This window comes from Passer montanus, unplaced genomic scaffold (genome assembly GCF_014805655.1).
Source record: "Passer montanus isolate IOZ18808 unplaced genomic scaffold, ASM1480565v1 scaffold1, whole genome shotgun sequence".
NCBI lineage: Eukaryota > Metazoa > Chordata > Aves > Passeriformes > Passeridae > Passer > Passer montanus.
In genome coordinates this window covers 1,512,198-1,532,281 of record NW_024356504.1, presented here as the reverse complement: position 1 = coordinate 1,532,281, position 20,084 = coordinate 1,512,198, and the positions used below count along the sequence as shown (strand labels likewise).

General features: G+C 46.8%; 2 protein-coding genes across 3 annotated transcripts in view; one reads left to right on the top strand and one right to left on the bottom strand.

The window, feature by feature from the left end:
- Nucleotides 1-1,762: 1,762 nt before the first annotated feature.
- LOC120497218 (RNA-binding protein MEX3D-like) lies at nucleotides 1,763-3,868 on the bottom strand. Its single transcript, XM_039698425.1, has 2 exons — nucleotides 3,198-3,868; nucleotides 1,763-3,080 (listed from the first exon to the last, which is right to left on the bottom strand). Exon 1 carries the CDS (start codon nucleotides 3,834-3,836, stop codon nucleotides 3,252-3,254), a length of 585 nt encoding a protein of 194 aa, XP_039554359.1. The 5' UTR covers nucleotides 3,837-3,868; the 3' UTR covers nucleotides 1,763-3,080; nucleotides 3,198-3,251.
- Nucleotides 1,775-20,084, top strand: part of SATB2 (SATB homeobox 2) — a 130,942-nt gene continuing 112,632 nt past the window's right edge. Inside the window, exons 1-2 of one of the 2 annotated variants that reach the window (XM_039698419.1) lie at nucleotides 1,775-2,621; nucleotides 6,144-6,362. In XM_039698419.1, the coding sequence (XP_039554353.1) occupies nucleotides 6,194-6,362 (169 nt within the window). In that variant the 5' untranslated portion in view covers nucleotides 1,775-2,621; nucleotides 6,144-6,193. Of the gene's footprint in view, nucleotides 2,622-5,533; nucleotides 5,665-6,143; nucleotides 6,363-20,084 lie in introns of those variants that run through there. The other variant, XM_039698411.1, reaches the window with a different exon arrangement.

Below are 20,084 nucleotides of genomic sequence, written 5' to 3'. Positions count from 1 at the left end.
CGGAGCTGGGGGACTTGCCAGGCGGCCCCAGCAGCCGCCGCGCTCCCCCTCCGGACAGCCGCCGTTTTAGGCTTGAGTTGTAGGGGGAAAGCAGCGGCTTGTGGCCGGGAAAGGACGGTGGCCGGTGCCGTGCTCCCGCCGGCACTGTCGGCTGGAGCCAGAGCTTTCCCCTCGAAGTGATGCGGGCAGAGCCGGGCTCCTCCCGCTGTTGGGCTCAAGGACATTTTCGTTTCATTTCGGCTTCCCCTCGTGAACCTGCCGCCGAAAGAGGGAAAGAGGGATCGCGGTAATGCGGAGGGACGAGAACCCCTCCTACGGCGGCAGGGTTAGATGGCTCGTCCCCGACAGCGAGCGCTCGATGGCGGGGCCACCCCGCAGCGGCGGCCTGGCTCCTCGGCTGCCCAGCGCCTTTCCCGGGCCGCGAGGGGAGCGCCAATAAGGCGCGGCTGGGCAGGAGGTCGGTCCTTACGCGCTGCCCATCGCCGGTTTGTCTGGGCCGCCGCTCTGCCCGGGCCGGGCCGCGGGACGGGAGAGGGTGTCGGAGCCTCGAGGGCATATGGCGCGGCGGGCAAGGTGGCAGGGCGGAGCGGCGCTGCAAGGGCCGAGGGCGCAGCGGAGGGCGGCGGGAGGGGCCCGCTCGGCCCGCGGCAGGTGCTGCGCCGTTTCCGCGCCGNNAGCAGCGGCCGCCTCGGGCTGCGCCGGCGCCAGTGCCCGCGCGATGGCGCTGTGCAAAGGCGAAGGCGCCGGGACGGGTCGGGCGGGTGGTCCCGGCCGCGGCCCGCAGGAGCATCCGCGGGCTCGGGTCCCGCCGCGATGGAGCCCGAGCCAAGCGCAGAGACCGGAGCCCTCGCCTGTGGGATCCGCTCTCCCCTCTCCTCTCTCCTCCTGACCCGGCGTGCTGGCAGTGCGGACTACAGCCGCCAACCCGAAGGGACCCAGAGCTGCCTCGCCGGTGCTGGGGGCCATGTCGCTCCCAGCCCGCCGGCCACTGTGCCCTTGTGGCAGCCCGGGTCCTCTGCGCTTGGAGACGGTGCCCGCGGGCGGTGGGTCAGTGTCCCCGGGACCCCAGCGTGCGGCGCCGGGGAGCTCGCCTCGGCCCGGGCCACAGCGCTCAGCCCCGGCCGAGCCCCGCGGGGAGGCTGTCGTCCCGCGGGAGCCGCAGCCCCTGGGAAATACCGGGTGGAAGGGGGAGAAAGCAGCAGACGAGGAGAACGCCCGGCGGATCCTGCCTCGGGGAGAGCCACGCGGGCCGGCTCTCGGCCCGGCTCCGTAGGACGAGAGCTGCCCGGCCCGGGGGGCGGCATCGCGGGCAGCCGAGGCCCGGGAGGTCGCGGCAGCCCCGGCTGCAGCCGCCCGCCTCTGAAGCCTGTGTGGGCACAGAGATCGCTTCCATGCGTTTTGGCTTTAAAAGCGGTAGTTAATGAAAACCAAACCTTTCCAAGGAGGTGTTTTTGTTCAAAATTTTTTGGTAATCAACGACTGAAGGGCTCCACAAACTTCAGTAACAAGGAGCGCTGGGCACGCGGAGCGCATCCACTCCTGCTCCCGTCAGAATGAGAGAGCAGAAAATTCTCGTACCGGAGTTCATGTTAGAAAAAGAAAAATAGGTTATTAATATTATTATTATTTTTAAAAAACAGTGGTTTTTAAATTGCGACATTGAAGACATGTGAGGAAAGCAATGGGAAATAATAATCTTTTCTTTCCAGTGGAAATAGGGACATGTGAAAATCATGCAGTTGGGGAAAAAAAGCGTTTGTAATTCGAAACAGAGAGAAAAGTCTTTTATTGGGAAAAAATATGTAAAAGAAAAATAAGCATCATACTTCATAAAATCATCATATTTCATAAATTAAGTGATGTTTACAAAACAGAAGTTACCCAACAACATTTATACGAACTCGGTTACGTTTCCCTCGGTTTCACTAACAAGCCCCTTTGCTTCCGCGTCAAAATTTTCAAATCATTACGGCTTCCGATTTCAAAGTTATTTTCTCGGAGTATTTTATGTAAACATTCAGTTTATAAATACGGACCAAACACATATTTGGTAATCGTGATATTCCAGTGAACGCGGAAATGAGAAACCAGCTGCCCGTGGAGAAAAAAACGAAAGCAAGAGAAAGGTGCAGGGGATTCATTGCAAATGAAGCAATCGCTACATATATATTTAAATGTATTTAATTGTATGCATTATTCAAATGCCCTTCTGACTAGTTTAATAATTTAGAATCGATAGTTTTCCTAAAAACTTTATAAAATATTTACACTTAATAAAATATTAATCGATTAACAAGCCAGTTGTACTCTTATAGGAGCTTTACTAAAGTCCTGTAATCGCGCTGTCGCCACACGTCTCCGCTGTTAAGGAAAGGATCACTGACAAAATGTAAATGAAGATCTTCAGACGGTGGTGTTTATAAAATACCTCATTAATGGGCTTGGATTGAGTCTCTCCATCCATCCACATCATCAGATATAATAATAGTAACGAATCAGACAGGGAAGATCCTGGCTAAACCATTGGCATTTTTTTTTCCAGAAGTACTGAAGTCCTAAATCACCAATTCTTCTAACTTTCTGGCCATTGATCCGCGGGCATTCGTAGTTCAACATCAAAGGTAAGAACAAAACATTATTCAATTATTCAATAGCTGGTAGAAAACGTTAACTTCCATGTAAGAACGTTAACTTCTATACTGCTGAGCTTTTTAAAATTGGGAGGGTGGGGGGCAAGGGACAAAAGTTAGATCGCGTTATTTAAAAAGAAAACAGAGAGTTCTCCAAACTTTGAGGCTCGTTTCCGAGAGGGAAAGCAGGAGACCTGGTTGGGGCAGCCGCCGCGCTCTCTCGTCCGCAGCCTGCGCGTTCCCGGCACCGCCGCTCGCTTCTCCGACCGCTCCCGGAGCCCCGGCCCTGGCGGTATCCCGGCCCCCCGCCCTCGGCCTTCCGCTGCTCCCCGTATCTTCTCCGGCTCCCCCCGACTTCAGCCGGCGATGGGACACGGCTCCCACCCGGGCTTGCTGTCCCGGGGCAAGGCTGGCACCGCGTCCAGACTTCGGCGGCGGGTCCCCCTGCCCCTGCCGAGGCGGGAGAGACACGAGTGCTTCGGCCGAGGCGGGGAAAGCCGCACTTGGCACTGCTTTTCGGGGCCGGCCCGGAGGTCGGATGTGGAACGAAGGGCTGATTTCTCTTACCCTGCCCGAGATCCGCTGCTTCTCCTGGCACTATTTTCATGGGCGGCCCGGAGCTCACCGGGACACCCGAGCGCTCGGGTGGGCTGTCACTGCTGCTCGGAGGGAAGGAGGGCGCAGCGGTACCGGCGGCAGCCGATCGCCTGTGGGGACCTGACCCTCCTCCAAACCCCGAGGCAGCACTGGGACGGCTGCATGTGGGCTCGGGGCAACCACGGCTGCCCGCCCTGCTGTCCCCAGGCGCTTACGGGAAGAACGCAGATTTGTCACCAGGCCTGCCCGGTGGCCGTGATGCTCCCGCAGGTCCCCAGTATCGCCGTGCCCGGACGGGGGGCTCCGCTCCCCACTAACCCCCCTTTTTTTTGACCCTCCGGCGCCACCGTAAAAGACAGAGCTCTTAAGGGAGCACGGCAGGGAGGGCGGCGCCGCGCAGGGAGCCAGCCGCGGACGGGCGGCGGGGGAGGTGGAGGAGGGGGGCGTCGGGGCACTTTGGGTACCCACCGCCGCCGGCTCATTCCCCGCCGCCCGTCCGCCGCCCGCGCCCCTCCGCCTGAAGGGATTCCCTCGGTCCACCTTAACGTGGGTCTCGTTCCGCCGCCGGGCGGGCGGCGAGGGCTCGGCGGCGCGGGGCCGCCGGCTCATTCCCCCGCGCCCCCCGGGCCGGGCAGGGGGCGCTGCGGGTCCTCGGGGCGCCCGCGGGGCATGGCCCCGCCGGGAGACGCTCCCACGCCGCCGCCGGCCCCGGGGAGCGGCGCGGTGCACCTTGCATCAGAGAGAGGGGACTGCCTGCCTGCCGGGTGACCGCTCGCCGCCCTGGGACTGGTGAGGGGCTCGATCCCGCCCCGCTGCGACTTCCCGGCCGGAGCTTTGCTCGCACCACTGGCTGCACTTCGGTAGCGCTGTCATTGCTCTACCCGGAGCTCCGCTATTAAATAATTTAGCGGCGGCAGCAGTAGCGCTTCCCTGCCCGCTTGTCACCTTCTCGTGGCCCCCGCCATCAATTATTCAGGACCACCCCGGTAACTGCCTGGAGCCGGGCGCGGAGAACAGGGCGACGGCGGGGCCCTACCTGGGGCCGGTCGCTGGCTCTCGGAGGCCTGGAGGAAGCGCGACCGGCCCTCGGGGCGGCAGCCCCCACCGCACCGCGAAAAGTTACGGTGGCCTCGCCCCGGCGGAGAGAGGTTGCGGGAGGATCCCCGCCGTCGGTCGGTTCCCAGGGGGACGGGGGTGAGGGGCGGGTGGCAGGACGCGGCGAGGTCGCACGGGTTGCATCGGACCAAGCCGGGCGTGTAGACTGAATGCCGGTGGCAGCTTTGCTCCTCCTCGGTCGGCCCGGTGTCCCCCAACTCCCACTTCCCCGCCATCCGCCCCCCCGCCCTTCCCCTTCTCCCGGCTCCTCCTCCTCTCCTTCCCTCTCAGCCCTCCCCCAGCCCGGCTGCCCCTGCCCTTGCGCCTTTCTGCCCTGGGGCTCTCCTGTCACCACCGCGTCGTCCTGCCACGCTTCCCCTTCCCCACCCAGCCTGCCCTCCCTTCGCGCGGCACTGCGCTCCTTTTTCGCGTGCGAGATGTATTATTTATTTATTGGTCTTTAATTTCCTGCCAGGTGGGTTTCTGCCTCCCACCCGTGCGCGCAGCGGGGCCGGGGCTCGGCGGGGCGGGCCGGGCCGGGAGGAGGTGGGCTGCTGCGTGCCCGTCTGTGCCCGATTCCGAGGTAGCAGCGAGACTTGATTTTTGCGGGGGGGCGGGGAGGGGGAGGGGTGTCAAGGCGAGGAGGGGTGGCGATGTTTGGGATGCACAGCCCTGGGACGGGAACGCCGCGCAGACAGACAGGCAGACACACACACACAGGCGTGCACATACACCAAACCCGAAAGCAAGGACAACCCCAAAAAGGACTCACTTTGCCTCGATGACTCAACGCAACTAATAACCGTTTCTCTGCTCTCTGTGGCGAGTCCCTCCTGCCGCTGCTGTCGTTGGCAGAGGAGGGAGCGATTGAAAGTGACACACGGGGGGCCGCCGCCGCCACTTCTCCGCGCTGCCAGGCACTCGCCGCCGCCGCGGAGCCCGGGAGAGCGGCGCTCCCTCCTCTTCTCCTCCCCCTGTTTCCCCCGGTATTGATTTTCTCCGCTGAAGGTGTGAGAAGTCGGCTCCCTCTCCCTTCTCTTCTGCGCCGCAGCCGACGGCCCCACGCCTCCCCGCCCCCTCGTCCCGACCTCTCCGCTCCGCTCGCCACCCGGGACCCTCCGGGACGGGGCTCTACCCTTGCCGCCCCGCGGGAAACCGCCCCGGCCCCGCCGCCTCAGCACCCCCGGAGGAGGGCGAGGAAGGGGCTGGGGGTGGGGGGAAGGAGTAGAAGCGAAGAACGCGGCGTGGGAGAAGGAAACAGGAAAACTTTCCACCCTGGATTCTCTACTTCTGATCCATGGACAGAGCCCAACTCAGCCAACTTACAGACAGGCTATAAGCAGTAAGTACAGCGGCAGTTCGCGGGAGCCGCTCGCTAGAGGCTTCCTCGCCAGCAGCCGGCTACTCCGTGGCTGCACAGCTGGCCGGCGCGGGGGGGCCGTGCCAGCGGGGCCGTCTGGACTGGCAGCCTCTTCCCCGCGGCCCCCGGGGGTGGGCCGGGATTGTGGCCGGACCCGGGGCGCAGCACCTGGCTGCGGCAGGCGGCCGGGCTGCTTGCCTGCCGAGCGCGATGGGAGCCGGGGCGCAGCACTGCCTGCCCCCGCCCGCGGCAGGTTGGCGCCGGGCGGGTGAGGGGAACCGCTCGCTTCCAGCGGGGCCGGCTCCGGCGGCGGGAGCGGTGCGGCGTCGCACCCGGCCGCTACTCGCCCGGCTTCACGGAGCTGAAGCGCTCTGGAGACGCGCATCGGGGGCCCGGCCGGGTGAGCGGGGCCCGGTACTGGCCAGCGGCCACTGAAGCGCCCCTTGTTTCTCTCGCCCTAGGTCCGTGCTCCTTCTACTGCGACCTGCCAGCGGGAGCAGCGTCCCCGAGCATGGAGCGGAGGAGCGAGAGCCCCTGTCTGCGGGACAGCCCCGACAGAGGCAGCGGCAGCCCCGATGTCAAAGGGCCCCCCCCCGGGAAGGTGGCCAGGCTGGAGCAGAACGGCAGCCCCATGGGCACCCGCGGGAGGCCCAACGGCGCCGTCACCAAGCCCGTGGGAGGTAACCGTGCGGCCGCGCTCGCGGCGGCTCCGACGCCCGGGGCGCGCAGGGCGGCGGGCCCGGGGGGAGCGTGTGGCGGGCGGGTCGGCACCGTGCGCGGAGGGCCCGGCAAGTCCGAGCGGCAGCTGGAGGGCTGCTGCCCGCTTTCCTGGGCAAGCATTTGGCTGCTCGGCACCGCTGCGGTGATGGGGATCTGCGGGAAGACTTGGACCGGGCATGCGGCGCGCAGCCCTCCGGTGTTAGAAGGCCGCCTGCCGAAAGAGGCCACCCCGGGCCGGGCTCTGGCCGGGCAGCTCTCAAAAGGCGAGCGCTGATCCTGCGGGAGGGTAACGGGGTGAGAGCATGTCCTGCGCTCGGCGCTTTGTTGGTGCGGATTGCCCTGGGGCAGCCCACGGGCATCCCCTGCCCGCCGCGCTCCCGCAGGGCACGGCCGCGGCCGGGCGGCGTGCCTGGGCTGCGCCTCCGGGCTGCGGGCGGGCGGGCGGGCTGCCTTCGCGGATGCAGGTGACACCAGTTTAGCTGCGGTAGCACCCGCCGTCACGGCTTTAAGAATAGGGTCACCAGGGTGGGAAAAATGGTAGCGTTTATGGTTGCATTTTGGGATTTTATTTTTCTTTCGGTAAGTAGCATTTTGTAGCAGTTGTTGTAAAAGAGGATAGGGCATGTGTAAGGTTCAGCTCTTTCAGCAGATATATTGAGCTTTAGTTTTGCAGTTTTCCTGCGGTTCTTTAGAATACTTAATCTTTCTTACTTTGTTATCAAGTTGCTGGTCAGTTTTGTGTTAAGAGGATATTAAGTGCATGGTTGCTTTTTTCCCCTCCTTTTGTTCCAAGCAGATAAACTTTCCAGTTACTTCTCTTAAATGCCTTCTTTTTTCCTCTTAACTCTGATGCTGTCGTGTTTGAGACAGTGCAGCCTCGTGTTAGAAAAAATATATTTAAAAATCTTGAAATTAACCAGCTTTTGTGAACAGAATACTGCAGGAAAGGCCACCAATAACTTTACCTTAAAAAACCTCTGCATTTGTGTTTTAAAATGAGCAGAGCAGTAACACATAATTGTAGTTGTTTGTACACAAGGAGTTTGTGTAACTGGCATTTCGAGAGATACATTGAAATGGTCGTCACATGACTCCCTATTACGTGAGGTTTATTTAGCGATTTTACCATTAGATGCTTGTTTTAGACCTCTTTGGCTCAATAGGCTTCCTAATTGCTGAAGTTTGCTAAGGAGCTGCAGATTTTATTTTAAAAGCGTAGGATTCATTTATATACCTAATGAAGGGTAAGAGAGCTCACTAGTTTTTTATGTTTCTATATATCTAGTTTTTAATCCTGTTCTCTGTGTTCCTCCAGTGTATAGAAGAAGAAACAGCTTTGCAGTGACAGACTTGTAATACTATTCCACTTAGAAATTGCTGAAGAAATAATTTGTTGAATAATTGTAAAAAGGAACTAGTTAATCATGTAAAAAGTAACGTATATAGTTTTACATGCCTTTTTCAAGACTTGGGCATTAAAGCTGCTTGATTTTTAAAGGAATGTTAGAATTAGAGCTGAAATATTTTTCCTTGGGGCATTTATAGAAATATCCTTTAACAGAACTCTTTTAAATGTTTTGGAATATATGCTTGCTTTCTAGTTGCAGCTGTATTATCCAAGAGAAATTCAGCAGCTTTTATAGTTATACTGGTGGTTCAGCCTGAATCTGGCCTATTAAGCTGTGGAAGATCACTTCCACTTAAGAAAAAGACTTTGATTTCTGAAAGCAAACTTTTAAGAGCTTGAGTTTTCATTCATTACTTTTCAGCTCATGTATAAAGGTGTTGTAGACTGGAGTGTAGAAGTGTGGGGAAATAAGAAATGCAGGAGTAATTTTTTTTCTTTTTCCTTAGCTGCTGTTCTTTAAACAGTCTCAGTCTCTTTGGGTTTAGGCTGTTCATAATAAAGGTTATTCATTACTCCTTATTGATAGTGAAAGCAAGAAAAAAATTACTCCTTTCTGAATACTTACCTAGGTTCTATAATACTCAATACTAAATTAGTTAAGGCAGACTTTTTTTTTAATAAGATAATGGTGCTGTTTAAAATTGATTTTTTTTTTTCTCCTGGAAATACTCTTACAATAAATCAACATAACTAATTTCCAGATATTTTCCTTCTGCTCTTTTTCAAGTTTGATCTTTAAGAATCTGTTATGATCAAGTGATCTTTTCCTGAATGCAGATCACACCTGTTTCAGGTGTTTTTGGAAGTCTGTGTCTTTGCAGTGATTACTGTGGTGTTAGTAATTTTTTCACTGGAGTTGTGGAATGAATCAGTAGACATTTGTGGATGGGCTTACTTTAAATTTGCTGGTAAATTAGTATAAAAATTATTTGAAGTAAATACTGATAGAGACTCTCCTACTATTGTGCCTAGAGTCTGACAAAAAGGAAACTATTGAAAGTCATAGTGAAGTGACATGCAAGGCTTCAGTTGCCAGCGTTTGTGTTTATTCTTATTTCTTGGGCTTTAACAAGTGCTAATACTTACTGAATGTGAATTGTATTTAGGACAAAAATGGAAATACTCTACCGAAAACTAGAGACCATTTAAGTTTTTTTTGTTTTATTTTTAATTCCATAATGTGTACATAAAGATTTTGAAAGCAATGCCAAATGTTAGCAATTCTTTTTCTCATCTCATTTTGGGCCTTAGATATGTAAATTCTGAAATTCCTTCCTATTTGTCAAGTGGCTTTTTGTTGTAATAATATCAGTTTCTGAAGTTAACTCGTGAGAGCAGAGCAATAAGCTCTCAACTATCTGCAGCTATGATGAGTGTGATGACCTTTGGTAACCAGTTTTATAATCGTACTGTTTGCTGCAATTATTTTTCTAGTGACTTCCCTGAGAAATAGAGAAATATAATGCTATCGGTGTTTCTAGCTTTCTCTCTAGTTTTGTGAGTGAAAAAGTGTTTTAAAATTAGCTTATGTAATGCAGACAGAAAATCAATTGTTCTCATGAGAAATTTTGCGCTATGACTTTCCTGGTTTTTTATTCCTAACGTGAATGTCCTTAATTCAGAGGGCCATTACAGCAGCTATAATAATCTAGTGAAGGTCACTAAAAAGATAAACGAGGTCTTAAAGGTTGTGTTTAATAGGGGATTAAAAAGTTTTGGTACTGTTTACAATGTTGTTAGCGCCAGTCCAATGTATTAGAGTCCAGTTTTGGTTTGCCTGACTAACCCAGTGCTTCTGAAATATTTCAACTGTTATCTGACCAGTCTGTTTTAAAACCTGTATGTAATAAAACACAAGTGCTCAGATTTTAAGGAGAGTAAGGTTCCTTGGAAAAAAAGACTAATATCGCTTTAAAAAACATATGAAGCCTGGGAGAGAGTTTAGAGCAAGCAAGAGCACTATGGTGTTGACAGCTTTATATCCCTGTTGGGTAACATTCACTTACTAGAATTGGCGTCTCCTCTCAGTTAGTAATTCACTCCATAAGGATTAAAAAAAAGGGGGATGATTAATGACTAGGAAACTTATATTTACAGAATTGTTGATTGCAGTTTGTGAACCTGTTTGTGTAAGAGTGGATGTGCATATATATGTGTGTGTTGATTTGAAGAGCGTAGAAAATAAGCGTCAAAAGCTTCTGAAAGCAGCTTAAAATGCCAGGATGCCGAATGAGCTGTTCTGAAGTTTGATTTTGTTGAAAAAGAAGCATAGAATCAAATGATATCTAAGGGAACAAGTTCAAATTTAAAACAGGAAATGATGGCAAAATATTTTTTGTTTAGATTAGTTTGATGCAGTCTGATATGTTCATATTAATTTAACTGTTAAAAACCGTGATTCAATTTACAAAATGCTAATGGAAGGAAAAGCTTTCGGGGAATTCAAACAAAAGTGTATGATCAGGATGTTAATCAGTAGCTGTAGTTACGGAGCTTGTACGAAGTCAGATGTAACAGAAATGTGGATGCAGTGACTCTTCGAAGTGCTGCTGCTGATTGCTGTGAGCCCCCTAAAGTTCAGTGCATTGTGGCCATGTCTGCTTAAGTGTAGTTAGAAATCAGTTTTAATATACCTCTGGGGTGGCAGAAACACAGGCTGATGGTTAAAGAGCTGTTTGTCCAAGTCCATTCTACATATTTTTGTAAAAATACAGTAGGCTTTGTACTACCTTTTATGTTTTTACAAGGATTTAAAGCGCTTGACTGGAGCAAAAATTCACTTTTATGCAGATGGAAGAATACAGCCTGATCAAATTTGCTCCTCTGTTCGAAGTGGTTAGTTAACATGGCGTCCTGAAAGCAGTAAGGAAGTGTGTTTCACTTGTCCTTAGGAATTGAGCAAAGCGAAAGATTAAGTTTTAGATTCCTGCATTAGATGAAGAATACCTCTCTGCTGCCTGAAAGAAATATGGAGCTGTTGGAAAGAATTAAGTGCGCTGAAATACACAAGCGTGAAAGCCGCAAATCCTTGTTAGTTTCAGGAACCAGCATAGATGTGTTTTTATGTTTTATGTTTATATTTTATATTTTGTCTGTGGCTGCATAGTTGGAAAATGTTGCATTTAATTTTATATGATTCAGTAGGGATTTGGAAGAAATGTAAAATCTTGCATTTTACGTGTTTCTGATGTATAATGAGGGAGAAACCTGTAACAGGAACAGTAAGAAAAGCAAGACAGTTTTTTTTGGGACTGATTGTTAAAAACGAGTTTCTGGAATTTTTGCTGATTTTCACCCCTTTCTCCCTTTTCCAATAAGGCTATATCATGTAAATAGAACAAACAGAGCAGTCATTCCTGAAGGGTCATGCAGTGTATCAGCCATATTTTTGCTGAGGTAGAAAAATAGTCTTTCTTTATGTGTTTTCAGTACTTGGTCTGTTATTAAAATAAAGACACAGTTGGTTGAAGTGCGTGTACAATTGAACATATGCATTAAACAGAATATAGGGTATCCACCCATTCAATGACCTAGACATAATTTGATGTTTAGGGTAATTTTGGAACCCTTAAGTTGCATCTGCAGAAAGACACCAACAATTTTGAATTCAAGATTTAAGATTAGTGGTAGTAAGATTTTTTTCTTTCCCCTGCAACAGTTCCTAAGTGTTTCAAGTCATCTCCCTGTTTCTTTTCCACACCCATGGCCATGTTAGTTAACTGCATGCTGTTATTCTTATCATAAACCAAAGGAAAGAAAAAGCAACCAACATAATTGAAATAAGCTATATTAATTCTCTCTTTACTCTTCCCTTTTTAACTTGGATCCTGCCTTTTCTTGAGCTCACTGGGATGGAGCATAGTATATTTATTGTCAATTATTTATAGGGCAATTCTTAGACAAACTCACCTTAACAGAAGGTTTCAGTGACTCCCCAGAGCTGTTTTTTGTGCCTAAAGAAGACGGCAAAATCATACTAAAAACTATAAAGATGCCAATGAGGTAACGTATTTTCAAGAAATTAAATAGTGACTTGTTTTCCACTCCGAATTTAGATGAAGAGTTCGGACATCAAAGCAAAACCAACAAGCAGTATTAACCTTTTAGTGTTATAAATAAACACTTAGAAGTGAAGTTTGAGGATTCCTTTCCCAAATATCTAATTTTGTGGATTCATTATATTCTATTTAAATACAATTGTGATGCTGAAAATTTTATCTTTATTTAAAAATAGAAAAAACCTGGCATAATATAACTGTAATCAAGTCATCATTTCAATAGACAGCTATGTCATATTGAAACTTTCTAGTTTGTAGCACAGACTTTCAGATGGTATCACTTACTTTAGGATTCCTTTAAAAGTATTTGAGTTTAGTATTCATGGAGAGGCTAGCCTCCCGAATATTTATTTTTGCAGTTACTTTCTATTATTGATGTTTTCTTTAGAGCTGTCTGTGTGGAATGGGGAGCAAAAGGGCCACAGCGGTGGTCTGGAGCTTAAGTAAAATACTTGAACCAGTAAGATTTTTGTCACTCGCATTGACACAGAACATGGTAATACAACATGACAACTATGGTGCTGTAAAATGGAGAGTTTTATTGCAGTCATGTATTTATCCAAACATCTGTGTGACCTGTTTAGGAAAATTCTTATTTTTGTGATTGAGCAGTCCTTAACCTGCTTTTAAATCTTATTTTTAAACTTTTCAAAATAGCTGAAAATCTGTAAAACTTGGGAAGATTTTCTTTTGAGTCCCAAATTGCAAGGCATAGCTAAGTTAGGCCTTTAATTACTGCCCCTCATAATTTAGTTAAATTAGTAACTACTGCTGTGTTTTTCAGATTAAAGGCTCAGTTTTTCAAGGTATAAAGTATTACCAAGTCCCTTTGAATTGATAGTACGGGGGTTTGTTGGAGATAACCTGTGCCTGATTCATACTCTGTAACTACCAAAGGAGCGTGCTGTCCTTTTGAAGCTCGCAGTGGCTTTGAAACCAGCCCGCTGTGTTGAACAAGGAGCCAGAGCCCTTTCTAGCTCTGAAAAAATCGCCGTGTGGTAATTGGTTCCTACTGTACCAAATGTCCGGGGTCAGCTGCATCAGTCCCCACGGTGGCATGTGTCACTAATGCAGATGTAAGAAATAGTCACAGCAGACAAAAGGCAGCTGAGTATTTGAGGGCTTTTGAGAAATGTTTTCTAGCCTCTAGCGATACTAAAAAAAATTGCCCTCCAAGAAGCTTTGTACTTGTTGCAGAATGCTCATCAGCAGCGTCTCTGCTGCAGGGCTACAGACAAATGAGTTTACATTGATTAGTGCTATGAAAGACAGAAAATACTCTGCCATTTCATTTGGGGGCAGTTGTTAGCTCACCTAGTTGAGGTTCTCATGGCCATTCCCAAGTGTTGACTGCTTTAATGTGTGATATGCTTTAATGTGTTATATGTCCATATTGTCACTATTCTGTAGTTGGGGATTTTTTTTATCCAGAGTCCCTGCGCTTTGTATGAAAGTACGTACTGCATCTATTGAGTATATTTTGTCCCAGTCTTCATTTACATTGATTTGAATATTGGTAAAGGAAAAAATATAAAATATTTCCAGTGTTATTTCTTCTATTTCAAGGAACTTCTATGAAAGTACGTACTGCATGTATTGAGTATATTTTGTCCCAGTCTTCATTTGCATTGATTTGAATATTGGTAAAGAAAAAAAAAATTTTATATTTCCAGTGTTATTTCTTCTCTTTCAAGGAACTTTAGAAAAACCATAAAGCAGTATTTTTAGTTGTTTGGTTTTTTTAATTTTTAAATCTATTTGCTAGCTTAGTGAGTGTCCCCTGAAGATTTACAAATATACAAGATTTTGGCATTTGTCTATTAGCAGTTTAGGGCTGCTGACATTTAAATATTCTTACAAAAGATGTTTGAAAGGTTTTGTTTGTTTGTTTTATTCGTTGGTTAGTGCTATGTTTTGCTTTGGGTTTTTTAAGTGTAATTCTTACTCTGATTTTTAAAGGTGTGAATGTCAATGTTGCTAGTATCTGAGGACTTATGTAAAACCTGTTCCAGGAGGCACTTCTGCTTAGAATAAAACTACGCAGATAATTTACAGATTGTTTAAAAAATGAAGTGTGAGCCCTGCATCGATGTTATGGTAAACTGGACGCTAGGGCAGGAATACTGTGTATGAACTCAAGATATATTTTCAATTTCTTGTCAAATGCTGAATGATTATTGGTGTTTCATGCAGTGATGTTTGTAAAAAGAAGATTGTCATTATTTGTAGAAGCTGTATGAAGGGAACGGAAAGAACATGAAGAAAAAGGACAGGTAGCTCTAGATAAGAGTCTAAGCATATGACTTGTTTTCTAAATGGAAAATTATCTGGCTAATTATCTGGCTAGAAATGTTTAGTCATTGTGCTCTAACTGATGTCCTTGTATCAGATGGACATGCAATATTAAATAATTTAAGCACAACTGTACCTTGTTAGTAGCAATGTGAACAAGGTAAAGAAGGTCAGAAAAATCTTAATACCTGTCAGACACTATTTTATATGAAGCTGCAGCATCTCTTGAGATAATATTTACCCTCTGCTTTTTCAGAATGCAGTAGAAATATCTTCCACTTAAACAAGCTCCCTTGTTTGTTCCCCAAAGACACACAGTGAGATGAAAAGATGCACTATTGACAGCAGATCTTTTCAAAGGTACTAAACCTGGCATGAAATGTCGGGAGGGGAGTTTCTTATATCAAAAGCATGATTTGTATGGCTGCATACAGCCACAAGGTTACTTTGTCTCTCTCTCAGCTGTTCCATTCTATTTGAAATGTTGAGAAGGGGCTGGATTAGTCTGTCTTTACTTGGGTATCACCAACACTTCACTGTTGAGAAGTTGCTGACTTTTGTCAGCATTTGGACGGAAGCTTCAGATAAGTGAGGAAACTTACAAAGAAGTATTTACCATCTTGGTAATCTAAACTCAGGGAGAATGTTTTGCCATAAATTTAACTGACAGGCGTATATTGGAAATGAAGCATGTTATTTTCAAAACTATAACCAGCCTAGTTTTTTGAGAGTAATATAAATTCATATTTTGAGCATATTTTGGTTTATGTGCATTTCCATTATTTATATATTAAAATTAGATGTGCACAATTTCCAGCCTTATTATTTTGAATGGTTATTAAGAAGTGTAGTTATAAATTATGAGTTATACAGTACTTCAGAGTTAAAGGTGATTTTCATAATGTCTTTTCACAACTTACAAATAACTTCTTTGCCATAATACAAACATGTTAGCGGAGCAACATGATAGATGTCTCTTTAAGTGTCGTAGTAAAAGAAAATGACTTGTATTCTGAGGCTGTGGATAGTTTATGTTGTTTTGGACCCATTTCCCAAGCAGTGATCGAAAACAGATTACAATAACAATTATACAGTCAGAAGATGCAATATCCATTTCTGTTTTAATTGAGTGAAAGAATAATAAAAACATCATTAAGAAAAATGAGGTGGACCTGTCATACATGGTACCAATTTTTAGACTTAGAGAAAATGCAGAGTAACAGAAGTGTGAGGGTGAGGTTTTTTTTTAATTTTCCTTTTTTTTAAAGTTTGTTTCTCAAGATAGAAATCTGGATAGTAGACTTGATATGAGTTCCTGTGAGCAAGTATGCAGTAAGTAGGTGTATTGCTTGAGAGTAATGCTCAAGTTAGGCATTACCTGAGTGTCTGGGCCTGGCATAATAATTAATGTATTGAGCCTTTGTGATGACATTAATATGATCACAGTGTCGTATTTACCTGCCAGCTACATGAGCTTTGAGAATGCCATGGACAGGTAGAAGGTAGTAAAAATGACTTGCTTCTCTTTCAAAATGAAAAGCTGTGCTACTTTATGTAGGGGGAGTATTTTGGTTTTTTGTGCCTTCCTCCAGTCTGTGGACATGAAAGCAAATAGGAGTACTTGGTCTCTTAAGCCATTGCTGCCTGGGACGGACTCTCCTGTGGCCCTTCAGCTTCCTCGCCATCTCAGGGTTCAGATTAAAACCCAAAAGGCAGAAAAGGCCTGTGCCGAGGGGCCGTGCATCTGTGTGCCTCTTGCAAAGGAACCAAACTGTAGTTGAAGACCTGAGGTTGAGGGATCCTGGTTCTCCATTTCCCCTGACTCCTAGAGCTGTAAGCAGAAGTGTCCTTTCTGCTGTACCATACATGGGGAGAGCCTTGCTACAGTAGCCTTGGCTCTAGTCCTGTATCATACAGCTTTATAAATCAACATTTGGAATGGCATCTGAAAGTGAAGTGGGAGCCAGTTCGGCCTTTGGAACACAGATGTAATCTGCTTTCTTTGGCTAACACCTCTCAGTGAGCACATGCATTTGCACTAGCAGAAGTATCTAATTCTTTGGTGTAGTTCTGTGTACATAATAATGTAGCAATTCATCTTGCTGAGCCCCAGAAGCATTGCTGACTCATCACAAGTGAATCCACACACAGAAGGTCAGACTATAGGTAGGTCTTTTCTACCCTTGCCCCAAAATATTCCTAGCTGGATGAAGTGTACTGTGCATATCTGAGAAAGAGAATGTATCTAACTTTTGTTCCTTGACCTCATGACTTGTTTGATAAAGATCTGATAGTGATTAAATCCATTAGATGCATGTGACCTGCTGGCAGATAAATGTAAATAATTCCTAAAGGACTAATGTTCAAACTGATAGCTGTTGAATATGTGATCTTATGTTTGTAGAGTGGTTCCCCCACAACTCTGTGGTAAGATAGTACAAGAGAAGGCTGCTCAGAAGTTGCCCTCTGTCCACAAGGGTGTGAAAGACTGGAGTTGGAAGTCAAGGCCAAGCCCCAGAGGCCAGTTGCTGACCCATAATGGGCTGTAGGTGCAGACTGTCTGAAGACTCTGTAGTGACTGGTGAAAAGGGAGGCAGAGGGGGAAGCTGGCTGCCTTCTGGAGGACAGAATGGCTTCTGCATTTTCTCATTTGTGATTCTCTCCTTCACTTATTTTCCCGCTGAAGATTTGATGAAGAGTTCTGTGGTCTTCTTCTACCAGAAAAATACCATCTAGTAATGATATTGCTGTAGCAACAGCCTTACCCTTGGTGAAGGTGAAGCAGGATGAAGAGCTTCATCCATTACTGTTGAGTTTGACACCATTTATTCAGAGAGAGTTTGATGTGGCTCGTCCTCTTGCATGTGTACTTGTAACTTTTGCCCATAGCCACTTCTGCCATATCTGTTGATACTGTCACTTAGAAATTAGGTTTTCTAGTGCTGCCAGTATCTATAAGATACAAGGAAGGAGGCAGTGGTTACGGAGGTTGCAGATAATTCAGTCTGTCTCACTGTTGGAGCGTGCAAGTGGGTTCGAAGGCAGAGATGTAGGCTGGCAGATATTTATCTTGTAACACGGGGAAAGGGTGATGAGATTTCTTCTTGTGCTTGCCAGGGAGTGGTTCACAGAGGAATGGACACGATGGAGAAAAGAACTTGCTGGTGGGTCCCAGTGGAGACCCCAAAATAGGCCCGAGTGTGGTCTACAGCACTTCTCCAGAAATAAAACCTCAAACCAGCTATGAAGGCTTTTCTGTTGCATTCCATGGGACTTATCCTGGTACCAGGAGACTAGTTAATAGAACCTTCATTAAAATGCTTTTGCTAGATGTTTTTTTGCTTCAAAAATTACATAATATGGTGGCATCTGCTAGCACCACTGAATTTAAGGGCTTATTAGTGGTTCCAGTTTTCAGGGTTTAAAAATGTTGGTCATTAAAAATAATTTTGGGTGGAACTTGGCATAGAGAGTCTTAACCCCTTAGGCAAGTTCTGTTACGTTTTCGAGAGAAAAGAAACAGAAAGCAGTTCCCCAAACTAAAAACCCCTTACAAACTCTATACTTGTTTTTAAGTTAAAGAAACCAAAACCTAAAACTTACAGGAAATTAATGGCTTAAGATGATTTTTTAACAAAAAGTTATCTGATTTTTGAAGTGTTCATTCCACTGATTTTGACTGAAAGGAGTATATTGTCCATTTAATTAATATTACAAAGTATGGCTGTGGTGTATTTTTTCTTGTTTTGTAACTGGGAAACAAGTTGAAACAGCTGAGCTCTTTTATTTAGAAAAAATGTAGCCGTTGTGTCTTCACCTTTCTCCTTTCAATGGGAATAGTTGGACTTAATTATTTTAAGTGTTCTTTTCCAACCTAACTGATTCTATGATTCTGTTCCATGGATTGGAAGGCTGGTGTGTGATTCTGGTGGGCAGCATGGTGCTGGTACTCCCCAGGATTCCTGCATGCCGGGGGTGCTGCTGCACACTGGGGCTGAGCTTGCTGCTGGAGGAGCCTAGGCAGCTGTTTGTGCTGCCTTCTTACTCGGGCTCCTTCAGAGCAGTATTTTGAGCTCTGGGTCATCATTGCTTTCCGTTTTGCTTGTTTAATTGAAAAGGTGGAAGTGCTTTATTCTCCTGTTTAAGTGCTCTTGCCTCCTGGCTGCCCTGGGCTGTCAGGGGCTAGCGGGGTGGCACAAAGCCCCAGCGGGGCTGCTCCTGTTCCCACTCCGTGAACTCAACAGGTGTGGCAGATTCAAACTTGGGCTTGAGTTACTGCAGCTGGTTTAGCAAAGCGGATTTCTAACCAGAAACAGCTGATTCATTTTGACTGAGAAACGGTCTCATCTCCTGCGAGCAGCACTTCTGTCCCAGATCTGCCGCAGGAGAGGCTGTGCCAGAGGTAAATGCTTGATGTTTTTCTATTTCTCATTTCTTGTTTGTCACAGCACATAGTCTAAATGTGGCTTTTCTTTTTTACCATTTTTTTAGAAATTCAAGCATTATCGAATCAAGTTTTGAGTTTCATAATATGTTTCTGTGGTGGGATAGTGGCCTGAAATACTTTGTGTTAAACAGCAAGGCTGTTATTTCAGCTAGGAGAAGGATTCTTTTGGTAGTTAAGCTGTAAGAAGCAAAGGACATCTGCAGAGATGGTAGTGACTTATAAATAAGACTTCCTGAGATCTGGGATAGCTGCGATGGCTGGGAGACTGAAGCCACAGAAAGCACTGGAAGCTGAAGAAAGATGTAAATAATACCTTGTGGTTTGCATTCGCCATTGGCTAAAATATAAAATGTAGAAATGCATTTCCTGCCTACAGATTTATTGAATATGTAAAGCCAGAAAAAATAGCCGAGGAGGAGTAGAAAGATATTGTCCTTAGTTTTACTTCCTCTGGCCCTCCTAAGAAGAAAAATTGTACAATGTAATGTTATTTAACATGATTTTGTTTCTTTGGCAAACACTGTATTAAAATCATCTGTGGACTGAGCTCTTCTTTAGTAAATTGCATCCTGGAACAAATTATTTGCAGCGGGCTTATAAACCCATGAAGAGTAGGAGTTTAACAGCATCACATTACTGCTTATATGCAAAATCAGATATCTTGCATTTTGTCTAGAACACACTGGAGAGCAGAGGATTAGCAGAAAGTAGGGTGCTTGGTTTTAAACAAAACCTTTTGCTGTAATGAGGTGCTTGATGCCGCGTAGGATTGTACAGTCGCAAAGGTCTTGGTACAGTCTCCTGTATTTGACACAGTGGTTTCCCGCTGGCCGCCCGTCAGTGTGTGCACACAGCTTTCTTCACATGGTTCCGAGTGGTTAGTGACAAACAACTGCAAAGTCATTCCTTCAGTCCCTATTAAAAAAGATTTACAGTGAAAGAATTCTCAGCTTCATAAGAAGACTGTTATAAGCTGGTGCTTGGTAAGTAAAAAGCTGAAAACAGTCCATTTACCCAAACCAAGCATTTATTGTAAATAAGTTAAGTGCCGGCAACTTATATTCTGTCCAATTTAATTGTATTCATAATTTATGGTGTAACTTGAAAGTAAGCCTTAATGGACATGCCTAATGCTTGCTGAAATGAGGGAGCTCTGTCTCTTCCACCTTATCACGGAATTGCACTGCCATGGGCTGAACGTGGGATCTGCTTCAAGCCAGATCCTTCTTGAGCGTGAACAGTGGTGTACGTGGGACCCTGTGGAAACGGTGTCATTGTGCTTGTTTAGCCTGTCCTTGTATCTCCTGCATCTGCAGCCCTCGGCTGGACTCTGCAGGATTTTCTGGAGAAGATCTCACATCACCATCAGCTACAACTATGCTGTGATCTAAACAGACGTATTGTTGAGATTAAAAAAACCCTTTTTTTCCAAGTACTATTTGGTGTCTTTTCTCTTGAAAAGGCTCCAGCCAACTGG